The following is a 22,459-nucleotide window of genomic DNA, read 5'->3' as shown; positions in this document are numbered from 1 at the left end:
CCGCCCCCCCTTCCCCGCTCATTAACTCTCATACATATTCACTGCTTCTGGCCAATCCGCGCACAGCGGGGCCAGAAGCAAAGTATTAAACAAAAGACCGAAAAAAACCGATGGTACTGACGATCAGCAGATCGTCTTGCCACGAACCGCGGTTTCGGTTTTAAACCGAAAAAACGTGCAGCCCTAGTGCCTACATCTTTACGCAGTGCTGTACAGAGTATATCGTCTTGTCACTAACTGTCCCTCGGAGGAGCTCACAATCTAATCCCTACCATAGTTGTATGTATGTATGGTGTAGTGTTGTGTTATCTTAGTCTAGGGCCAATTTAGGGGGAAGCCAATGAACATATCTGTATGTTTTTGGGATGTGGGAGGAAACCGGAGAGCCCATAAGAAACCCACGTAGACACAGGGAGAACATACAAACTCCATGCAGATAGCGCCTGGCTGGGATTCGAACTGGTGACCCAGCGCTGCAAGGCGAGGAAGTGTGTTTTTTCTTTCTACAGAAGTTTAAATACTCTTTAAGCCATTTCCCAGCAATTTGCTTGGCTTCTGCTCCTTTCCAGGTTTGCTGGAGAATTGTTACCGCTTGCTGTTAAATTCATTGAGAATTTAGAAGTCTATATCCAGACCATCCGGAAAATCCCTCAGTTACCAGAATGCACTAAAACCCTGGTAAGTACTGCTTTGCTGTATCCCATCACAGCATAGTCATAGAAACAATTCAGCCATTGTTTGGTGGTCTTCCTATGGGGGTCGATCTTCTTCCATGTTGTCTGTAAGGCCAGGGGACCCACTAAACGCTTTCAATATGCTTTCTAGGAATCTATGGCTATTCCAAAAGTGCTTCGCTACTGAAAGACGGTGACCATGATCCCACAGGAGCGATTACGATTCGCTGAAATTGCAATCACCCTGCATGCAGCATTTTTGGAATGATTTCATAATTGAAAGCAGGGCCCACAATCACTTTCCCTGAAACCTCCGGAAATCATTCAGTTTTTAACAGTGTTTTGAAATCACTTGTGGGTCCCAAACCTTAGACAGTAAAAAAGCTGAGCCACTGTCCACTATGCTGATTTTTGTAAGGCCCTGTTTTAATGTGTGTTTGGGGAGGTGTAATGAGCACAGGAAAGTCGGCACTACAGCTCACTCTGCATATGGGAGAGAGGGGGAGCGGCAGACATGCAGCTTATCTTCAGACCTGTGGCACAGTCCAGCGTGCGCAGACTTCAAACAACAATGGCTAAATGAAGGAAACAGAGAGTGGAAAGTCTGCACTGCTGTAAACTGTACTTTAATCTAAAGGGTGGCGTTATATCACTCCACGTAGGTGCACATACCATGAGCAGCCTCCAGGCTGCGAGCTGATGATGGGTGCTGGGCACAGGATAGCCTTACGGCCGACTTCGCGCTATTAACGCGCTTCTACGGAGGCTGTCCGCCTCCGTAGAAGCACGTTTATAGCGCGAAACGGCTGTAAGGCTATTCTGTGCCCAGCACCCACCATCAGCTCGCAGCCTCCACTTCATGGTACGTGCACCTATGTATTATATGTGAATTGATATAACTCCATCCTGTTTTAACCACCCTGGCGTTCTATTGAGATCGCCAGGGCGGCTGCGGGAGGGTTTTTTTTTTATAAAAAAAAAACTATTTCATGAAAGCCCACTAGAGGGCGCTCCGGAGGCGTTCTTCTGATCGCCTCCGGCAAGCAGAAGTAACAAGGAAGGCTGCAATGAGCAGCCTTCCTTGTTTGGCTTTCCTCGTTGCCATGGCGACGAGCGGAGTGACGTCAGCCGACGTCCTGATGTCAGCCGCCTCCGATCCAGCCCTTAGTGCTGGCCGGAACTATTTGTTCCGGCTACGCTGGGCTCAGGCGGCTGGGGGGACCCTCTTTCGCCGCTGCTCGCGCCGGATCGCCGCAGAGCAGCGGCGATCAGGCAGCACACGCGGCTGGCAAAGTGCCGGCTGCGTGTGCTGCTTTTTATTTTATCAAAATCGGCCCAGCAGGGCCTGAGCGGCACCCTCTGGCGGTAATGGACGAGCTGAGCTCGTCCATACCGCTAAGGTGGTTAATGTCCAGCAAGATGGTAATATTTTGTCAGAGGGTTTTCATCCCCCTGTCTAGTTTTCTGCATTTTTATCCAAATGTTTTCCCTAATGTGATTAAAAAAAAAGGAACACCAAGAGCCCCAATAGTGTAATATGTACTGGTAAATGGTTACTAGATAGAGTAAATATTAATACTCACAAACCAGGGTTACCATTAGGCAACCACTGTAAAGGCAGGTGGGGAGATTTTCCTGACTCCACTCAGGAATAAGAAGTCGCTATCTGTAGATGAGAAAAAAGGGGGTTCAACCCTCCATCCAGGGTGGACTCAATATTATGCAGGAGAACAGAGGCGCCAAAAGGATAAAAGGAAGCTAAATGTGCTTAAAAACCAAATTCTTGGTAATGAGAGGTAGTGGTGGACTTACTTCCAAGTAGACACACGACAGTCAATATATTTTATTTATGAACTCTTTATGAAACTCTATGAAAAATATGCAACGCGTTTCGCAGTTTGATCCCGCTTCATCAGGCAATAACAACGGAGCAATAGCATATGTGGTCAGTAGAGGTGCCTGGCTCGTCTACTGACCACATATGCTATTGCTCCGTTGTTGTTGCCTGATGAAGAGTGATCAAACCTGCGTAACGCGTTGCATATTTGGAGTTCATAAATAAAATATATTGACTGTCTTTACTACAGTCGTTGTGTGTCTACTTGGAGGAGGTAAGTCCACCACTACCTCCTCTATTTACCAAGAATTTGGTTTTTACGCTCATTTAGCTTCCTTTTATCCTTTTGGTGCCTCTGTTCTCCTGCATAATTTTCCCTAATGTGGTTCTACTTGATGAGAGGCATCCTTTGTTGTGTATCTAATAAGCATGCAGCCAGCAAAGTAAAGACCCATACTCTCTGGAAGATAGATCAGAGAACCCTCACCAATGTGACCCAATGAACGAGCATTCGCCAATCCATCTTCTTACTCGTGGGAACATGCAGCGGCACACGACTGGCATGAACGCGGATACCAACTATTGTGGGGTCATTGGGGATATTAAAGATCTGATCTGTCGTGATGGTTGTAATCGATGTGTCACAAAACATTGTTCAGCTGAAAGGATCCGCACCGTCTTTAAAAGCAAGTATTTATTAAAGCTCTTTAAAATGTCATGAGTATAATCAAAGTGCACTCCGGATCACCATTGACGCATAGCGTTTCGGATATACTCCTTCCTCAGAATGGTTCCAGTACACAATGTCACAATCACACATGCAATGTTCATTAAATGCACAGGCAGAGGACCTGATGGGAAACTACAACATGCCCACCTAATCTGCATATAATCTGCATGTTGTAGTTTCCCATCAGGTCCTCTGCCTGTGCATTTAATGAACATTGCATGTGTGATTGTGACATTGTGTACTGGAACCATTCTGAGGAAGGAGTATATCCGAAACGCTATGCGTCAATGGTGATCCGGAGTGCACTTTGATTATACTCATGACATTTTAAAGAGCTTTAATAAATACTTGCTTTTAAAGACGGTGCGGATCCTTTCAGCTGATACATGTGATCCCTGTGACTCCAGGGGTGATCCCGGCACGTCAACTTTCCATCAGGTGCTTATGTAATTGGACTACTTGATCACAAAACATTGTTAACTTAATCAGACGTACCCACGTCGTGGAAACAATTGATCATCGTGCAAAAAAAGTGCAGGAGAAATCACTTGCAAAATCGCAACGTGGATACATAGCTTTAGAGTAAGAGGACCAGCACAATGACCAGGTAAGCAGCCTATTTATAAATTCAAATGCTTTTTCCCAGAACGTCATGTCATGACAGCACCCCTCATGAGACTTGTCTCTCATCCCTCTCCGTGGACAGGAAGCTAAAGATTAGCATAAACAATTAGGCAGATAGTATATAACCTGCTCCTCCGCAAAGTTACCTCAGTTATAAAGGTTTCCCTGATGTGGTGGCTGGACAGACATTTTTCAGAGGGTCGTCTATGGAATTTCCCATCTCAGACAATCATCACAACCGATGATTTTCTTTTCTTAAAAAAAACAATTCATACCTGGGGCTTCCTCCAGCCCCCTTTGGCCTGATCTGTCCTCCGCCTCCTGCATCCTCTGTTAGGGCTCCCGGCAACTTCAGGAGTGGGGGCGTACTCCGCACACCCCAACGCTTTCCTATTGCCAGGAGCGTTCTGCACCTGTGTAGTACTATTACACAGGCACAAAACGTTCCTGGCCGCGGGAGCGCGACGGCGGACAGTGTGCAGCCGCACTGCACCAACTGGCTGAAGTTCGTGGGAGCCATAACGAAGGATGCAGGAGGTGGAAGAGGACGGGGAAGGAGCGATCAGGCCAAAGGGGGCTGGTGGAAGCCCCGGGTATGTAAGAATTGTTTAATTATTCATCTTGGGTACACTTTAACTTTTAGGCTTTTGTTCCTGAAGTCCTACCTGATGATACCTCTGTGACAGGTGTGCTGACAAGCAAAGCCAAAAGTGATTCCCGCACTACTATACTGTCAAAGGCTAACGTATAGCGGGCTGCAAACTAACTCTTCTTGTGGATGACATCACCTCTTGTATAGATACAAGCATAAATGCATAAAAAAATCATTTGAAGAGGCCAATTTTTTTTAAAGATGAGCTTAAATATTTAATATATCAAAACGTGCAAAAAATTGATTCACAGATCTTCGAAATTCATCTTTACAAACAACATCCCATAAAAAGGTGCAAGCAATCACATGACCAGATCAATTGTTTAATAAGGCGAGTCAGGCGACAACGTTGACTTGTTTCAAGTAGACCCTTCTTCAGGCCTTCACAAACAATTGTGTACATCTGCAATGTATAGAGAGCAAAAGATGGAACAGCATCTGGACAACAACTAAGCCACTTCCAATATAGACAAACGCCGCACCCAGATGACCACCTTCCCCTGGTCTGTCCTGCCTGGGTGCGGCGTTTGTCTATATTGGAAGTGGTGATTCCTGGTTTAGTTATTATGCAGATGCTGTTCCATCTTTTGCTCTTTATACAGTGCAGATGTACACAGTTGTTTGTGAGGGCCTGAAGAAGGGTCTACCCGAAACAAGCAGGGCTGTGGAGTCGGAGTCAGGGCAATTTTGGGCACCCGGAGTTGGAGTCTGAGTCGTTGTCGTTGATTTCATAAACTGAGGAGTCTGTGTCGGGAGTCGATGATTTTTGTACAAAATCCACAGCACTGTTAAGTATTAAACTAAGGAGTCGAGGAGTCGGGGCCTTTTTGGGTACCTGGAGTCGGAGTTGGAGTCAGTGGTTTCATAGACTGATGAGTCGGAAGATTTCTGTACCGACTCCACAGCCCTGGAAACAAGTCAACGTTGTCTCCTTATTGTGATTGCTTGCACCTTTTTATGGGATGTTGTTTCTAAAGATGAATCTCGTTGAAGATCTGTGAATCCAATGTTTGCATGTTTTGATATACTAAATATTTAAGCTCATCTTTAAAAACCCTTTTGGTCTCTTCAAATTATTTTGTATGGATTTATCCTTTTATCTATACTGGTGAATAATTGGTGTAGTGGCGCACCACTGAGGGGATATGTGTGTGTTGCAATCGCAGCACTCTCTACAGCACAGAACGTTGTGAGTGTCCAAATAGTGTGGGCGTAATTTACTACAACCTATCTGCCTAGTGCTGTCCACCCAGCCATATTTGCAGAATTTCCCTATGAGGCTTGGCTAGCGCCAACCTTACTATAAAGAATGTATTGAATGGTGTGCAGACTCATCTTGAGTACTGGCAAGAATCCTGCTGGAAAGAGGCCAAAAGGGCAGCCGACCTTTAAACATGTAATTAAGGCGCCAAAAAATTTGGGCGCGAGGTAAAGACGAAAAGTGGTTCACCCTGCTCCTGCAAAAGTCCTGAAAGCATTAATTACTACTCCCTCTCCAGGCAGGCATTGAGTTGGGGATAACACTATTGCTGTCGGCTGAATTACGCTGTTTTTATCATAATTTAGGCTCAGACTTATGACGGTCTCTATTTACTGAGTAAGAACCGCTGTATTCACATTATGGCCTATGGCGGCAACGGCTGTGCTCCCAAATCTCTGGTGTCCCTTTTACCGGACTCAAGCTTGGCCTTCTTTCTTTCTATAAATTGGCTTGGTGGTTGTTGGGAACCAAATTCATATATTTTTATTTTTTTTTCCTTTCTAGGACACTGCTTTGGTGAGGATGGAATCTCTAGAGGCTGATCTGGAAGAACTCACCACACAGATCTTAACATGGAGAGAGAAACAGAATGACTTTCTGCAGGGCACCTTCCCAGCCAATGACGCACAAGCAAGTTCTAGCAGTATAAAGCAACCAATTTCTTAAAGTGTTTGAAAAACTCCACCAATAATAATCTAGGTTTTTGTAGTACGTTTGGTTGTTTTGTTTGACTTTCTTTACTTTAGCAAACATTCAACATGCAGACTATATAGCACGGTCATGTGAATAGCAATGATATGCAAAGTATGCACATAGCATGTGCTGTCACATTTAGAAAGGTTCTCTGTAGCTCGAGAACATAAGGATCCTGGACTTAAAGGGAACCTTAACCGGCATGGAAAAAAAAGCTTCACTTACCTGGAGCTTCCACGAGACCCCTGCAGACATCCTGTGCCTGCGCCGTCACACACCGATCATCCGGTCCCCTGCCGTGGCTGTGTCATTTTCGGGGACTGATCAGTCGCCGAGCAGTGCTGTGCATCCTCGATTGTGCTCCCATCCATGTTGCCATCCTGCTCCTGTGCAGTACGCAGAGTGCATGCTATGCAGGTGCAAGACAGCCACAGGGAAGAGAGCGTGATCGAGAACCCGTGCGGCCAGAGCTGCGCAGGCGTACTGCTCGGCGACTGATTAGTCTAAGAACTAAGCCATAGCTGGGACCGTATGATCGGTGAGTGACGGTGCGCGCACAGGAGGTCTGCAGGGCGCTGATGGATGTGAAACCTTTTTCCCCACACCGGTTAAGGTTCCCTTTAATCACAAATTGTACATTGATGATAAAAGTCTGCATCCCTAGCCTGGGTTATATTTTGTAACTGCTTAGAGCTCAGGTGGCAAATACAAGGCCCGTGGGCCGAATGCGGCCTTCCTTGACACATTTTATGTGGCCCTCTCGAAAGCTTCAAATGTCCAACACTGTAAGCAGCAAAAGAACCACCGCACACTGCCTTCCTGTCTAAAGGAGCTCACGGGTGATGGTATTTCTGATTAAAGCATTGTCAGCTTAACTATTGTGCAGCAATAATAACCACGGGACACCCCCCCCCCCCCCCCCCCCAAAGAAATTTGCATTGGGCCTCCTCCTTGGATCCAACCCCCATAACTGGTAAATCATACGCAAACATCTATACACCCTCCCCTCCGACAACATCTCCCCAGATAGAGTAGGATAGCGGAACAGTGTATTATTTACCTGCATCGGCGATGTGACATGTCTCTTCTGCTCTTCCTGGCAGTCGCATGCTTCCATATTTCCTTCTGATCATGTGACATGCCTCAGGAGTCCGAGGTGTGCAGCATAGTGTGCGTGGCTCTCGGGAAGATCAAAGGAGAAACTATTAAAGTGTTCCACTGCTTTTCTCTGCAGAAGGGGGGGAGCAGGCGCCCCCCCCCCCCCCCCCCCCCGCAGTCACTATAGTTACACCACTTAGTTTGTGACTGTTCAATAAGTGTTTTCTTGATAAACCTTTGGCCTGTGACTTAAGGTGCGTACACGCGCACTACTAAAGAGAACGATGGGTCCGTCAGACCCTCCCGCTGGGCGGTTGTTCTCTTGACAGTAGTGCGTGTGTACAGTCTGTCTGCAGACTGATGAGGCTGTTTCTGAACGATCCACTGAGATATGCTGATTGGTCACTCTGCATTGCTGTACACACGTGTCTTAGTAAATAGGTTGCATAGTGTCTGTACCTGTATCACAAATGTTATTGATAAAGGTTGCATAAATTACAACAAATATGTGTATTTTCAGAGCTTTTGTATATTTCTGTACATACATGTATAATAAAAAAAATTGTACTTTGCATATGAACTGGACAATTTATTTTTATTTTTTTTTTTCATTTTACAATAGTAACTCTCAAAGGCAAACACCCTTCCCAACTTTAATTCCTATCTGTGCAAATAAAAACCTCTTTATATCCACTAAGTCCCTACAACATGTTTTATTTATAGTAAAGTTGCCAGCTATCCATATTCTGCAATTATTGATCTGGTCTTGGAGGAGCAGGATGGTATGTGCCTGTCATGTCATCATAGTTTACTCATTTGTTCGTTATTTACATGAAGACTTCTTTTAGATGTTACCGTGTGACCAGCCAACAAGCAACTGACTTCAGATGGAGATGGGTACATTGCTGCTGTACATTGTCGCGATACTGACGTATGAGTGACTCGTGAGGTACTAACCCCTGCTCTTAATATACTCTGCTCCCCATCATGCTTTGCAGTGTAATGGCAGCAAGCCTGACAGATTTGTAGTAGAGCACAGGTGTAAAACTCCAGTTCCTGAGGGCCATATTGGGTGACTGGAGTATCTATAGACTACTCCATGTTTTTAAATATTCAATATCTCTGTCTGTGCGGCTTCTGGATGAAACCTTGGCAATGGACTTCACAACTGTTAAAATAGTTATAGAAATTCTCATTCAAGAGAATACAGCATGTAGTCCAAAGAGCAGTCATTCATTGCATTTACTCAGAAATGATCTTGTATTATTCATCTTGCTACAGGGCCCATACTCGATTCTTCCTTTACATTATTCAATAGCGATCTAAAATGCTGTGCTGAGGAAAGTGGTACCTTCAAGCTCTTTGTGTTGATGTAAATTGTCAGAAGTAAAACATACCTGAATTGATAATGCCGCTCTCTTCCTGGGGAGGGGAGGGGGAGAGAGTCGTTGAAGTATTTTTTTATATAGTGTGTGTGTGGGGGGGATGACCCTATGCATCCAGGGGGCCCTATCCTATCTTTCTGAGGGGAGGGGAGGCATAAAATCTCTAGTGATGCCCATGCTTGAAGTTAACCTATGCATCCTTCTACAGTCCTGCAGTGGCGATGGGTGCTTCAGATGTCATCTGTGTTGTAGTCGCAGTTTGCTGAGACCAGGGCCTTGATTCATTCTCCAGAAGAGCCTGCAGGTGTTATTAAAAAAACAAATTTAGCACGATTTGTGGAATTATGGATTGACCTGATTGTGCAGCTGTGGTATGTGTATCTAATTGTTCTGTTTTCTGGGAACCACTAGAGCTCGATAAACTTTGTTTTCAGAAACTAAGGGCACTTTAACATGAATGGCTGACAGCAGTGCACTTAAAGGCTACCTAAATCTAAATAAAACAAGTTTAACCTTACCTGGGGCTTCTACCAGCCACCTGCAGCCGCCATTTGCCTGCGCCGTCAGCGAGCGATCCTCCAGTCCCCCACAGCACCCCTCTTTTGGCTGGGCGATTCTGTGAGTCGACGGCCACTACGCATGCACTGCAGTGCGCGTCCTCAATCACTCTCCCGTTGCTGGGAGCGTTCTGCACGTGTGCAGTGAGATTTCCCCATACTGCCCATGTACAGAGCGCTCCCATCCACAGGAGATAAATGAGGAGGCATGCGTACCTGGGCCGTGCATCCACATGCAAGAGGGGTGAGGGTAAAAATGAGGCATTCTTTTGCAAATGGAAGGCCATTGACCCTGGCAATTGGATGGCAATCTGAAACATTAAAAGGAAACCAGATATGAACTATATTAAATGTTTTATACATACCTGGGGCTTCCTCCAACCCCATCCACATGGCTCGCTCCCACGCCGCCTTCCCCCAGTCTTCTTCGTCTTCTGTACCGGGTCCCAGAACTTTGGCCAGCTGCAGCCAGTCTGCACAAGAGCACTGCGCTCTCTGTCTCTCTCCAGCGGAGAATAGTCCTGCGCAGTACTATTCTCTGCCAGAGAGACCGCACTGCGCTTGCTCAGACTGGCAGCGACTTACCGAAGTTACGGGACCAGGTACAGAAGACTGAGGACAGCGATGTGGGAGCGATCCGTGCGGATGGAGCTGAAGGAAGCTCCAGGTATGCAGAAAACTTTTTATAGTTCATCTCTGGTACACTTTAACATCCCATTTAGCCGTTCGTCTGAAAGAGGCCTAATACATCAGCAAATGAGTCATCTATAATATGAAGGCCTGGGTGGTCCATGCATGCTACATGTGAATTTTAAATCCTAGTTCAACAGAATATGCTTGTGTCAAAAAATGTTCTGTCCTGTCTAGCAAGTTTTATGATTCATACAGCCCAGCATGAACTGCTTCTACGGTACATAGGCAGTGCAGTCCAGCAGCTAACCAGCCAGATCATTTACTGTATCTGCTCTTTCTTTCAGTATCTAGTCTTATGCTGTGAGACAGATGGTAATATGCCGGACTCAAGTGCCTCAGTGATCAAACCCCATCCCCCCTTATACAAAAAAAAAAAAAAAAACCAACAGTGTGAACATATGCATGTATTACCTCTAATCAGCTAAGTACAACATTTCCGTCAATGACTGGAGTGTATAATTAGGTGATAATGGTTTGCGCCTTATCTGCAGTTCTGAATCTGTGCTTCTAAACTCTGACCCAGACACTGCTGATGGGCAGCTTTTACCTATGGATGATAATGAAAATAATATCATTTACAAACCATGTTCATAACGCTTCTACTGAACTAGCTATGGCTGTAAATAGGGGTGTACCATAACCAGGGCCACATAAAAAATTTTGAGGCCCCTCACACATCATCAGACCTGCCCCCTCTCCCTGGGCCCACCCACTGGTTGCTGTGCTGCCCACTAGCCACCCCACCTTGTGTGCACAGCGTGATGTGGCAAAAAGTGGGCGTGACCATGGTATGTTGTGGGGGGAGCCAAATACTAGCAAAATACAGGTAGTCCCCAGTTAACAAATGAGATGGGGACTTGTAGGTCCATTCTTATCCTTTATCCATTCTGTTTTCTCTTCTTCCTGTGCCTCTTTTGTCCCCCTCTGTCTCACCTCAGTTTGTGCCTCTTTAGTGTCCCTCTGTGTGACCGCATGTTGACGTCTTATCTCTTTTCTCCCTGTGCCTCTTTTATCCCCCGTGTTACCTTTTGTCCCCTTCTGTCTCAGCTCGTCCCCCTGCCCTGGCCATGTATAGGTTCCCCCAGTATAGGTATTCAGGCATAGGTGCCCCCAGTATAAGTAGCCAGCTATAGGTGGTGCCACAGTCTAGATAGCCTGGTGTAGATGCCCCCAGTCTAGGTAGCCTGGTATAGCTGGTGTCCCAGTATAGGCCAGCAAGATACCAGTGCCCCAGTATAGGTATTCAACTATAGGTGGCGCCCCAGTACATGTAGCCTGGTATCATTGCCCCAAGTATAGGTAGCCTGATATGGGCGGTGCACCAGTATAGGTTAGCCAGGTACAGGTGCATCCAGTATAGGAAACAAGCTATAGACACCCCAGTATAAGAAGCCAGGTGTAGGTGGTGCCCCAGCATAGGTAGCCAGGAGTAGGTGGTGCCCCAGTATAGGTAGCCAGGTACAGGTGGTGCCCTCAGTAAAGGTAGCCAGGTACAGGTGGTGTCCCAGTATAGGTAGCTAGGTATAGGTGGTTCCAGACCCAGTATAGGTAGCCAGGTACAGGCGGTGGCCCAGTATAGGTAGCCTGTAGTCAGATATAGGTGGTGCCCCAGTACAGAAAGTCTGCTGTAGTGGGCTCACTCATCTGCTCCTCATGTTCAAGTGCTGATGTCACTCTTCTCTCAATGCTGGAACGTGATGTGCTGGTTAGTGAACCACAGGCCAGTAGCCAGCACGTGCAGCCCTTCCAGCGCTTTTTGAGGGGGGCCAGGGCCCCCAGAAGCCCTGGGCCCCTCACTGCAGTGTCAGTTGTCTCCCCCCCCCCCCCCACGCACACACACACGATGGCTGTCCTGACCGTAACTACAAATCATGTGGCCTTCTGCATCATTTCATGGCTCCCCCTGCCACCAAAATAGTGTGACCTGAATAAACATCTCCCCTCCTCTTTAGCAGGTGTAGTCTTAATTGTCAGATTAGCACAGTCGAGCTTTGCCTGCTCCAGCACGGGGTCAGTTCAAAGCGATGGCAAAGAACAGCCGAGTGGACTGACCCGGCACTAGTGATGGTAAAGCTGTGTTGCCCTTCTCTGCCAAGCAAGGTGGGGGACAGGAACAGCTATAGTGCAGGAAAGGATTTATTTTCTCAAGTTTCAAACCTAACTGTAATGGATTGACTATGACAAGTTCAAGTATCCCCTTAAAGAAGTGGTCCAAAGAGGGGGAAAAAAAAGAAGAAGAAATCCACTTACCTCAGGCTTCCTCCAGTCCCCGGCAACCGAACTGTGCCCTCGCCGCAGCTCCGTTGGCTCCCGGTCCCCTCCAGTGAAGAGGCCGACCTCGCCAGGTCGGCATCTTCCTCCATCTTGCTGCGTTCCACGGTGCTGCTCATTGAATCGCACGGGCGTCATCCGGGCTGTTCTGCGCAGGCGCAGAACTACTGCACCTGCACAGTATAGTCCAGATGGCGTCAGCGCGACTCTGAGAGGGCTCGCGCAGGTGCAGTAGGAATCCTGCGCCGGAGGGGACTCGGGACCACCAGCGTTGATCGGAGCTGCTGCGAGGGCATGGAATGGCTGGCAGGGGCTGGAGAAAGCCCCAGGTAAGTGGACTTTTTATTTTAACAGCTTGGATGTGTCCTTTAACCAAGTTAATGGTGATTATCCACATTCAATTTTGATTGGCCAATGATTTTACCATGTCCGTGTAGTATGAGGATCAACAGATTTTGACTACTATGAACAGCTTGTTTAGGTAAGCTTGCATACTCAATCAAATTTGGATGTGTGCATGCACCCTTGTTTACATCCACCCAAAACAACTGAGTGTGTACTAGAGTCCTGATGGCCACAGACTGCTTGTTTCCTATAGCATATACTGATAACCAGATGAACAGCAAGTTCGGATGGGAAACTGTTGCCAAAAACAATCAAGGATGATTATTATAGGCAATGTTTATTGACCGTGTGTGCATGTGCCTTTACCTGACAATGCCTTGTCAACAAGACTGCATAAAAACTCAGGTTCCCGTATCTTGTTTTTCCAGTTAGGAGACTTCTGTAAAAGTAGTTTCATTTCTTGCTGTTCAGCTTCCATATGCTCATTTAGCTTCAGGATCTTGGGAAATAATACTTCTTTCTGACACAGTTTGGACACCTGGAAAAACAAAACACATCTGAAGATCAGGCACCCTAAAGGTGGCCATACATCAGGAGATTTTAGCGGCCCATCAACCATTTTTATAATCGAATTGGATGAAAATCGGTGCCGCCTAGTGCATGCCCGGCCGACAAAGCGACCAATTTCGTGACGGAAATTGGTCGCGTGGTCAATCGTGCATGCTGCAAGATGTCGGGCCGAAGTTGGTTGGTCAGGTGTGTGGCGGTATGGCGGACGATTTTCGAACCAGCGACGAAACTATGAAACCCCCGCCGCTGCAATGTATAGATGTGGATTTAATACATTACCCGTCCGGTGTCAGCCCCTATGTGGTGTCTGTCCATCTCGTCGGGTTCTGCATGCATGCTAGCATCTGACGTCAGACGCTATGCGCCACTAGCGTGTACGCATGCATGCGGTTCTTAGAACTCGGCAAAATAGATGGACACCGCGTGGAGGCTGCTACAGGACAGGTAATGTATATATGCACACACTGGGGGGGCACATTTATATTTTAGGGGGGCAGCAGCGGTGCGGACGCAGCAGGCTCAGCCAATTCCCTGAAGAATTCATGCTGAACAGGAATCGGCCTGTAGTATATGGGCAGCTTCGACAAGAGGCAAATTTTTCTCTAATCAGATATGATTAGAGATAAATTTGTCTCTTTGTCGAATCTGCCCATAATTGTCAGGTCAATAGGCACCTTAACTGTTTGTGTTTCTGGGAGGGCTGAGAGCAGCAGTCTCTTTCAAACATGAGTCAATTAATCCACATAGCTGAGACACACATTTGGCTCTGTAATATTCAAATACTGATGAAATTTATCATCAAAGTTTAGCAAGTTTGGTTGGCTTTTTCTTAATCCCCTAATCCACCAATCCATAGCCAGGAGCGATGACAAAAATGCATCATCCAACTCTGAGTGACTAGTTGTCTTATTGGATGCTTGCATCACCTGCTATATGGCTCCACCTAGTGTATAAATGAGAAGCCACATCTGGAGCAGAAGTTTGAGTTCTAGTTAGCTTACTTTAAAGGATACCCGAACTGACATGTGACATAATGAGATAGACATGTGTATGTACAGTGCCTAGCACACAAATAACTATGCTGTGTTCCTTTTTTTTCTCTGCCTGAAAGAGTTAAATATCAGGTATGTAAGTGGCTGACTCAGTCCTGACTCAGACAGGAAGTGACTACAGTGTGACCCTCACTGATAAGAAATTCCCCTTTTTATCTCTTTCTTGCCCTCAGAAGCCATTTTCTGCTAGGAAAGTGTTTTATAGTTGGAATTTCTTATCAGTGAGGGTCAAACTGTAGTCAGTGTGTCCGAGTCGGGACTGAGTCAGCCACTTACGTACCTGATATTTAACTATTTCAGACAGAGAAATAAAAAAAGGAACACAGCGTAGTTATTTGTGTGCTAGGTACGGTACATACACATGTCTATCTCATCATGTCACATGTCAGTTCAGGTATCCTTTAAGGAGGGTCCCATGAGCTAGGCAACACATATTGGCCATTGGTTTGCACTGTTGGTGCTTTCTGCACATTATTTAGTATCTATTTAGCATTGAGCTCAAATCAGACAAAGGAGGGGCAACACCAATCTGTGGATTTATGATTATGAATACACAGTAAAAGTCTGGAATATGCAAGAGCTTTCTGCATGTAATTAACAACTACTTTCTCATTTATCCGTAATCCCTAATCAAATGCTTTCTAAGTGATTTCTGTCTGGGATTATCCACACGCCCTATACTATGCAGGATATTACATTTTAGCATGTTGAGTGTTTGCCATTTATTGTCACTTACTTGCTTCTTTATCAGTAGCTCCATCTCTTGGTTCTCATGCTGCTCCATGTTTAAAGCTTTCATTGTCCTTTTCAGCTCCCTAAATTTATAGGAAGAAAATACAATCTTGAAGGAAATTATAAAAATAAAAGTGAGTGATAAGTATAACAACTGAATAAAAGAGACTGCATATTGCTCCTGCAGTAAAGTACACCAGACATGTGACCACAGACGTGCAAAAAGGGTGCCTAGATATTTTGGCGCTGGAAATAGCCACTAGTAGAATATTGGTAAAATTACTGTATTTTTTGGAGACTATAAGACTCCCTTTTTCTCCCCCAAAAGTGTGTGTGTGTGTGTGTGTGTGTGTGTGTGTGTGGGGGGGGGGGGGGGGGGGGATACCACTGCATTTTATATTCCATATGCAGAGAGTTCCTGACTGCCAATACAAAACTCCAATCCGCAGCAATGTCAAGGACTCCCTGCACTGTGCCCATGCAGAGGAGGACACGGGGGAAAATGGGGGACACAAAGGGGCATAGAGGAGGACACAAGGGAGGACAGAGGCGGACACAAGGAGGACACGGAGACACGAGGTACAAGGGGGCATAATCCACAAGATGCCCCTTCACCATGGATGCACATTTTTCCCTTGGTTTTTGTCCTCTAAACCTAGGCGCATCTTAAGGTCAGGAGCATCTTATAGTCTGAAAAAAATATGTTACCGGTAGTCTCCTGTTGTGAAGTGCTAATTCCGATATTTTACCACAGCTAATCCTAATGACACACCCCTACAGATACTGTAGACTAACCCCCTCCATTGCCTAAAACAAAATCCTCTACCCCCCCCCCCCACCCCCACCAGTGATTCTTAACCTTAAAAGACCCACCCCCAAAGTCTAACCTTAACCGTTCCCACCTCCTGCCACAAACATGCTGATATACAAGTCACACAAAATGAAAAATATTGGGCGCATTTGCAGTTTGGGCACTGCCATAGGCCCCAAACAAATTTTGGCTAAAGGGGAAAATTTGGGCACCCGATAAAACAGCAGGTGATAGGGCTGCCCACTGTGTAAACTGCGGCTACAGGGGCACTTCCCTCTATAGCCGTAATTTGTATGGGCACCTGTTGCGGCACCTGAACTTCCACAGCACCCAAATTTCCTGCTTCTTTCTCTTCCTCCACTCTTTCCCACCAGTAACTAGTGATGCCATCATGAACAAACAAACTCATCTCGGCTAAGCTTCCAATCCCTTGCTATGAAATGGGTTAGTGCCAGGAAAGCAAAAACATGGCATTGACCTTGTAAAGTGAAAGACATCAGAAATGTGCTCACCTAATGGCCACTCCATGGGATTCTAGTGTCAGCCTTTCTTTTAGGGCAGAATGAACATCAGGGTCACACAAGTGCAGTTTAGCAATGCAGTTGTAGGCCTCTATTCGGACTCCCGGCTCCTCCAGCTGCACAGCCCACAAGAGCAGCTCTCTCACATGAAGTGTATTATGTCCTATTTGGCCTATAGCTGCGGTTAAAACAATGACGAATACTGTGCATCAGTGCAATGTTTTATTGTGTGCCACATTAAGGTATTTAAATTAATTATTTCATCAAGGGCAATCCTTTCCAAGCCTGTCTTCCACTTCCACCAACAACCAAAGTTTAGTAGGCATTTACACAGGTAGCTAGTTTTCATTGCCCGGACACTGATTGCTTGATCTGTGCACAGGCATGGGTCAGATATACAGGTATAGCATTGTGTTCTTTATATTTCATTAATTTTTCTCTTCTGATTTTTTTTGTTAAGGTGTCAAAAAATTGTAGTAGAGATGTTATATAATTGACTTTAAAACCTGGGAAATTACTCTGAAAAGTTCTCATGCTGTGAATCACTCAGAAATATAGCTGAAATATTTTGGTAAGCAAAAGTATTAGCTCATAACCAGCAAGGGTCTCTTAGGCCCAGTGCACACCAAAACCGCTAGCAGATCCTCAAAACGCTAGAGGTTTTTAGAGCAGATTTCAGAGCGATTCTAGGCATGTTAAGAGACATCTTCTAGCGTTTTTGGGAGCGTTTTTGTGTAGCAGATTACAATTATTGTTACAGTAAAAGCTGCTACTGAACAGCTTCTGTAACAAAACCGCCTGGAAAACTGCTCTGATCTAGCGTTTTTCAGAGCGGTTTGAGCTTTTTGCATTGAGGCAGAAACGCTTCTGCAAACCGCAAAGTGCTGCAGGACCCACGTTTGCGGTTTGCTAAAAACCTCATACCGCTGGTGTGCACCATCCCATTGAAATACATTAGCCAATCGTTTCCACAGGCAGAAGCGGTTTGGAAAATGCTACAAAAACCGCTCGGTGTGCACCAGGCCTCAGTATGACTCACAGTTACAAAGTGAAAGGGAAAACTAAAATCCGACCACAGATGATGTAATTCTGAAGAATGGGTTTGGCTGAAGCGGGGTTGTCACCATAAAAAGCAAATTTCAACAGCAACTGGTCTGAGTGTATTAACCTCTTGAGGACTGCAGGGCTAAACCCTCCTAATGACCAGGCCATTTTTAGTAAAATTGGCCACTGCAGCTTTAAGGCCAGGCTGCAGGGCCGTGCAACACAGCACACAAGTGATTTCCCCCCCCCCCCTTTTCTCCCCACCAACAGAGCTCTCTGTTGGTGGGGTCTGATCGCTCCCCCCATTTTTTTTTTTTATATATAAATATTATTGTCAGTGTTTAAAAAAAAAAAAAAACTGTTCCTTTAAATACCTTCCCTCCCTCCCTCCCTCCCCCCTTCCCTCCCCACAGCCAGCCAATTACGGCGATCGGCTGTCATAGGCACATCCAGTGGTGGAGCTATGGGCCCCAGTGCAAGTTTTACATTGGGCTTTATACATACCAATTAATATGGCGCATCAAAACCTGCCAAGGACAACCACAGTATCAGAGGTGCAAGAAAAGGGTGGGGAACAATTTGATAATGATTACTACTATTCAAAGCATCTATAGAAGAGATTAATACCAGCACAGGACAAATAAAGAGCTAATATTCAAGATGAGGTAGGCCCCATCAGGGCCCAAGGATTCCGATGCAGTCGCAACCTCTGCACCCCCTATTGCTACACCACTGACCACATCAATCATTAGATAGAACCCTCTCTGATCGAACATGATCAGAGAGGGATCTATTGCCTTCCCACACACTGAACAGCGTTTTCCAATAGATTTCAGCATAAAATCTATTGGATATTGGCCTGCTGCCGCCCCCACCAAAGAGTATATGTGTGTCCCCCGGGTGCAGTGTTGAAGGCTCACCAGTCCACGGCCATGAATCCTGGCCTCCTCTGATGTCACAGCGAGCACCTGTACCACCAGGCGCATGTAGTGACGTTGCTACATGTGCTTGATGCTACCTGGTATGGGCGTTCTTGGTGATGCCAGAAACCGGAAGAAGCCAGGATTTGCGGCAGCGGACACTGTAGATGGGCATGGGGAGGAAAAATATACAGTCGAGGGACACTGGCTGGGGGTCCATCAGTCGTCACGATATCGAAAGCCGCTCCCATCGAGCCACTGCAACTGAGATTTTCCAGCATTCCCAATTTAATCTTTTGACTGATTTCTGCCGGAAAGCAATTGAAAGTTCAATTGGGCGGCCATGCACCGATTCTCTTCTGATTACATAAAATGATTGAATTAGAAGGTCGACTGGCCTGTAATATTGAGTAATGTATAGGTAGTCTCAGGAGAATAATCCCATGAGAATAATCTCCCAACAATCACCAAACAACTTCCTGCAGTAGCTCTAAAGCATATATGTCAAACTCCAGCCCGTGGGACAAATTTGGCCCTCAGAGCCATTCAATTTGGCCCCCAAGTACTTTCCCTACTTTGTATTATATTTGGCCCACTCTAGACCACCAGGAAAGCTATATTGGAGATGAAGCTCTAGAATACCAGTGAAGCCATATGGGGAAGGTAGGAGGAAAGCACTAAACTCCATGGAACTGTATAGGGTAGGGAGGACCACTAAACACCAGGGAACTGTATAGGGTAGGGAGGACCACTAAACACCAGGGAACTGTATAGGGGTTATAGAGGTGACACCTGTAAACTTTATAAGGGAGGAAGGTGGCCATTAGACATTATGGTTGGCCCATGACTAGGTCCCAGTTTTCATTTCCGGCCTACTTTGTATTTTAGATCGACACCTCTGCTCTAAAGAGTGAATTAATGTTGAGATTATTTTTCCATCACTGAGATTTACAATAAATTGCAACTCAGGGTCTTCATTCATGGGGATCCAGGAATAACACTCAGGATTAGAGATGGCCCGAACGATTCGGCCGCGAACTTCGGTGGTTCGTGTTCGCGGTGAACCTCGAACTATATGCGAGTTCGACCCGCCCCCTATACTACATCATTAGGGTTAACTTTGACCCTCTACATCACAGTCAGCAGACACGGGGTAGCGAATCAGGCTACACTCCCTCCTGGAGCCCCCCTCCCTTATAAAACGCAGGCAGCATCAGCCTTTTCACTCATTTGTGTGGCTGAAGTAATTAGAGAAGGGAGAGAACCTGCTGACAGGGAAAGCTTAGTTAGGCTTGTTAGGTTGCTCCTTCTTCCTGATGCTTATTGCTAAAAAGCACTCTTCATCCTCAACAGCTCTTTTGAGAGCTAATGTTGTTCTTGTGATCTATTTTTTGCATATACAGCCCTGTCAGTCAGTCGCAGCTGCTGGACCTTGGCCCCTTGGTAATTTCTACTGTGCCACTGCCAGGCCCTGCACATTCAGTGACTACCTGTGTGTGACAGCTGCACATTTGTAATACCAATCACTGCATACCCACCTGTTCAGTGCACCTACCTACCTACGTGAGTGCACGCACTGTTATATACCAGTCAGTCACTGCACCTGTTCATGGTACCTGTGTGTGTCACAGCTGCACATTTGTATCTTGGCACAATCAAGATAATAAGGTCGTTGCTTTATTGTGGACAAACCAAATTTGATCAGCTGGACAGTCACTGTTGTTCTGTCATTGCGCTACCACAGCCCGGCGACCATATAGGCTTGAAAACCGCTATCGCCTGCATTCTGGCCATGGTGTGCACATGTTCAGCACGGCCGTCACTACACAAACAGCTATTTGTGGTGCGTTACACAGTGAGTTTGGTCTGTCAGTGTGAAGCAGTACACTAATTACACTACCTGAGTGATGTATACACAAGATGTTTAACCTTCCTGGCGGTAACCCCGTACGTAGTTCGGGGTAAGCCGCGCAGGAGGTTTTCTCCGGCCCTGCTCGGCCGATTTTCTTAATTTTTTTTTTTGCTGGACGCAGCTAGCACACCGATCGCTGCCGCCCCGCGCCCGATCGCCGCTATCCGTTGCGGCGCGCCCCCCCCAGACCCCGTGTGCTGCCTGGCCAATCAGTGCCAGGCAGCGCCGAGGGGTGGATCGAGACTCCCAATGACGTCACGACGTCGGTGACGTCATCCCGCCCCGTCGCCATGGCGATGGGGGAAGCCCTCCAGGAAATCCCGTTCTTTGAACGGGATTTCCTGATTGAAGCGGGCGGGGGCATGCCGCTGAGCAGCGGCTATCATGTAGAGAGCCCTGGGCTCGCTACATGATTTAAAAAAAAAAAACAACAAAAAAAAAAACCTGCCGCGCTGCCTCCTGGTGGAATTTTTCATACCGCCAGGAGGGTTAAAGGCACTTTAGGCCTCCAATTTAGCATGCAATGTGATTTTTACCCTTAACCTCCCTGGCGGTATAATAAAAACCGCCAGGGGGCAGCGCTGCCGTTTTTTGCTTTTTTTGTTTTGTTTTAAATCATGTAGCGAGCCTAGGGCTGATAGGCCAGGCAGCGCAGGGGTCTAGGGGGGGGGGGGCTCTACGGCGGCGCGGATAGCGGCAATCGAGCGCGGGGCGGTGGCGATCGGTGTGCTGGTGCAGCTAGCAAAGTGCTAGCTGCGTCCAGCAAAAAAAAAATTACGCAGATCGGCCCAGCAGGGTCTGAGAAAACCTCCTGCGCGGCTTACCCTGAACTACGTTCGGGGTTACCGCCAGGAAGGTTAAAACGCTGCTGTGCGTCAAATCTGGATTTTTCCCAGGGACTTTTGGCATTTATTCCACTCCACCATGCAAAAAACGTAGGTGTTAAAACCCTTGAAACATCTTTTCCATCACTTTTGTGGCCAGCATAAATGTTTCTAGTTTTCAAAGTTCGCCTCCCCATTGAAGTCTATTGCGGTTCGAAAAGTTCACGCGAACCGAACTTTTTGCGGAGGTTCACGTTCGAGGTTCGCAAACCTAAAATCGGAGGTTCGAGCCATCTCTATTCAGGATGTACACAATGCAATAACAAATAGCAAACATATATCATCTATCTATGATTAGATCTGATAAAGAATATTTTTGCTTTGTTGCTGAATAGTATAGATTGAAGTGGACATTAGATACTAACCTTTGATTGCTTCTGCTTGAATTTTCCAAACTGGATCATTCTGAATAATGTAGCAGAGACATTCCAGGACCTAAAACAAGAATACAGGTCTCTGCACATACATTAGAATATTGATTTTTCCACAGTTCCTAGAAGTAATAATCTGATAATTGATAACCTGTCTAGTAGATGCAGCAAGAACATTTTTCAGACTATATGTACTTTTTCTCCCATAAAAGTGTGTGTGGGGGGAGTTGCTGCGTCTTATAGTCTGAATATGCAGCCAGGTGTCCCTCTAATAGCTTCTAATAGCTATAGAAGCTTCCATGCCCCCCTCCCTCCCCTTCTAGCTGGCCATTATTTATCTAGTAGAATGTGCGAAGATAGCATCTGTGACTTCTGTAACCTCCTTAAAGCACAGTGCTTTATTTACCCAGACCCCCTGCTAAGGAAAGCTTTTTGTTTGTTCTCTGCTAATGTGTACAGTAAAATAATTACATCAATCCTTATCGGCCTGAAACTTCTGCGGTCCAGCAGGCCTTGGAAGTAGGCTAATAAACGCCTCTGCTAAACTTTTAAATGTAAAAAGAAGAGGTAAAACTTTTTTTTTAATGAGCTACATTGTTGGCTAATATATTTAATGTGCTATTGAGATGACCTGGGTGCTAAAAATGGTGCTCGGTTCATTTTAACTGAAAGCTTTTCACAGTGCACTGCTATGGAACAAATGATCAGTTAAAACACATCCGTTTTTCAGTGTGAAAGAGGCCTAAGCTTTACTGTGAGAAAAAAGATACACAGCCCAGCTCTGTATCAGGTTGATATTAGACAAGTTTTTCTCCTTGTGTC

General features: G+C 46.1%; 2 protein-coding genes across 9 annotated transcripts in view; one reads left to right on the top strand and one right to left on the bottom strand.

Annotated features, from left to right (window-relative positions):
* Positions 1-8,141, top strand: part of HAUS2 (HAUS augmin like complex subunit 2) — a 56,862-nt gene extending 48,721 nt beyond the window's left edge. For all 4 annotated transcript variants that reach the window (XM_068254212.1, XM_068254213.1, XM_068254214.1 and 1 more), the window contains exons 5-6: positions 570-678; positions 6,283-8,141. In XM_068254212.1, the coding sequence (XP_068110313.1) occupies positions 570-678; positions 6,283-6,444 (271 nt within the window). In that variant the 3' untranslated portion in view covers positions 6,445-8,141. The remainder of the gene's footprint in view (positions 1-569; positions 679-6,282) is intronic.
* Positions 8,142-8,153: 12 nt separating this feature from the next.
* The window catches only part of HEATR4 (HEAT repeat containing 4), a 198,856-nt gene continuing 184,550 nt past the window's right edge, over positions 8,154-22,459 (bottom strand). For 4 of the 5 annotated variants that reach the window (XM_068254208.1, XM_068254205.1, XM_068254207.1 and 1 more), the window contains 6 exons: positions 21,632-21,701; positions 16,498-16,684; positions 15,179-15,257; positions 13,187-13,358; positions 10,616-10,751; positions 8,154-9,252 (listed from right to left, as the gene is read on the bottom strand). In XM_068254208.1, the coding sequence (XP_068110309.1) occupies positions 10,618-10,751; positions 13,187-13,358; positions 15,179-15,257; positions 16,498-16,684; positions 21,632-21,701 (642 nt within the window). In that variant the 3' untranslated portion in view covers positions 8,154-9,252; positions 10,616-10,617. The remainder of the gene's footprint in view (positions 9,253-10,615; positions 10,752-13,186; positions 13,359-15,178; positions 15,258-16,497; positions 16,685-21,631; positions 21,702-22,459) is intronic. The other variant, XM_068254209.1, reaches the window with a different exon arrangement.

The sequence above is a fragment of the Hyperolius riggenbachi genome, chromosome 9 (genome assembly GCF_040937935.1).
Source record: "Hyperolius riggenbachi isolate aHypRig1 chromosome 9, aHypRig1.pri, whole genome shotgun sequence".
In the NCBI taxonomy this organism is placed as follows: domain Eukaryota; kingdom Metazoa; phylum Chordata; class Amphibia; order Anura; family Hyperoliidae; genus Hyperolius; species Hyperolius riggenbachi.
Note: the sequence above shows the minus strand (reverse complement) of the source record. Positions and strands in the feature narration are given on the sequence as shown.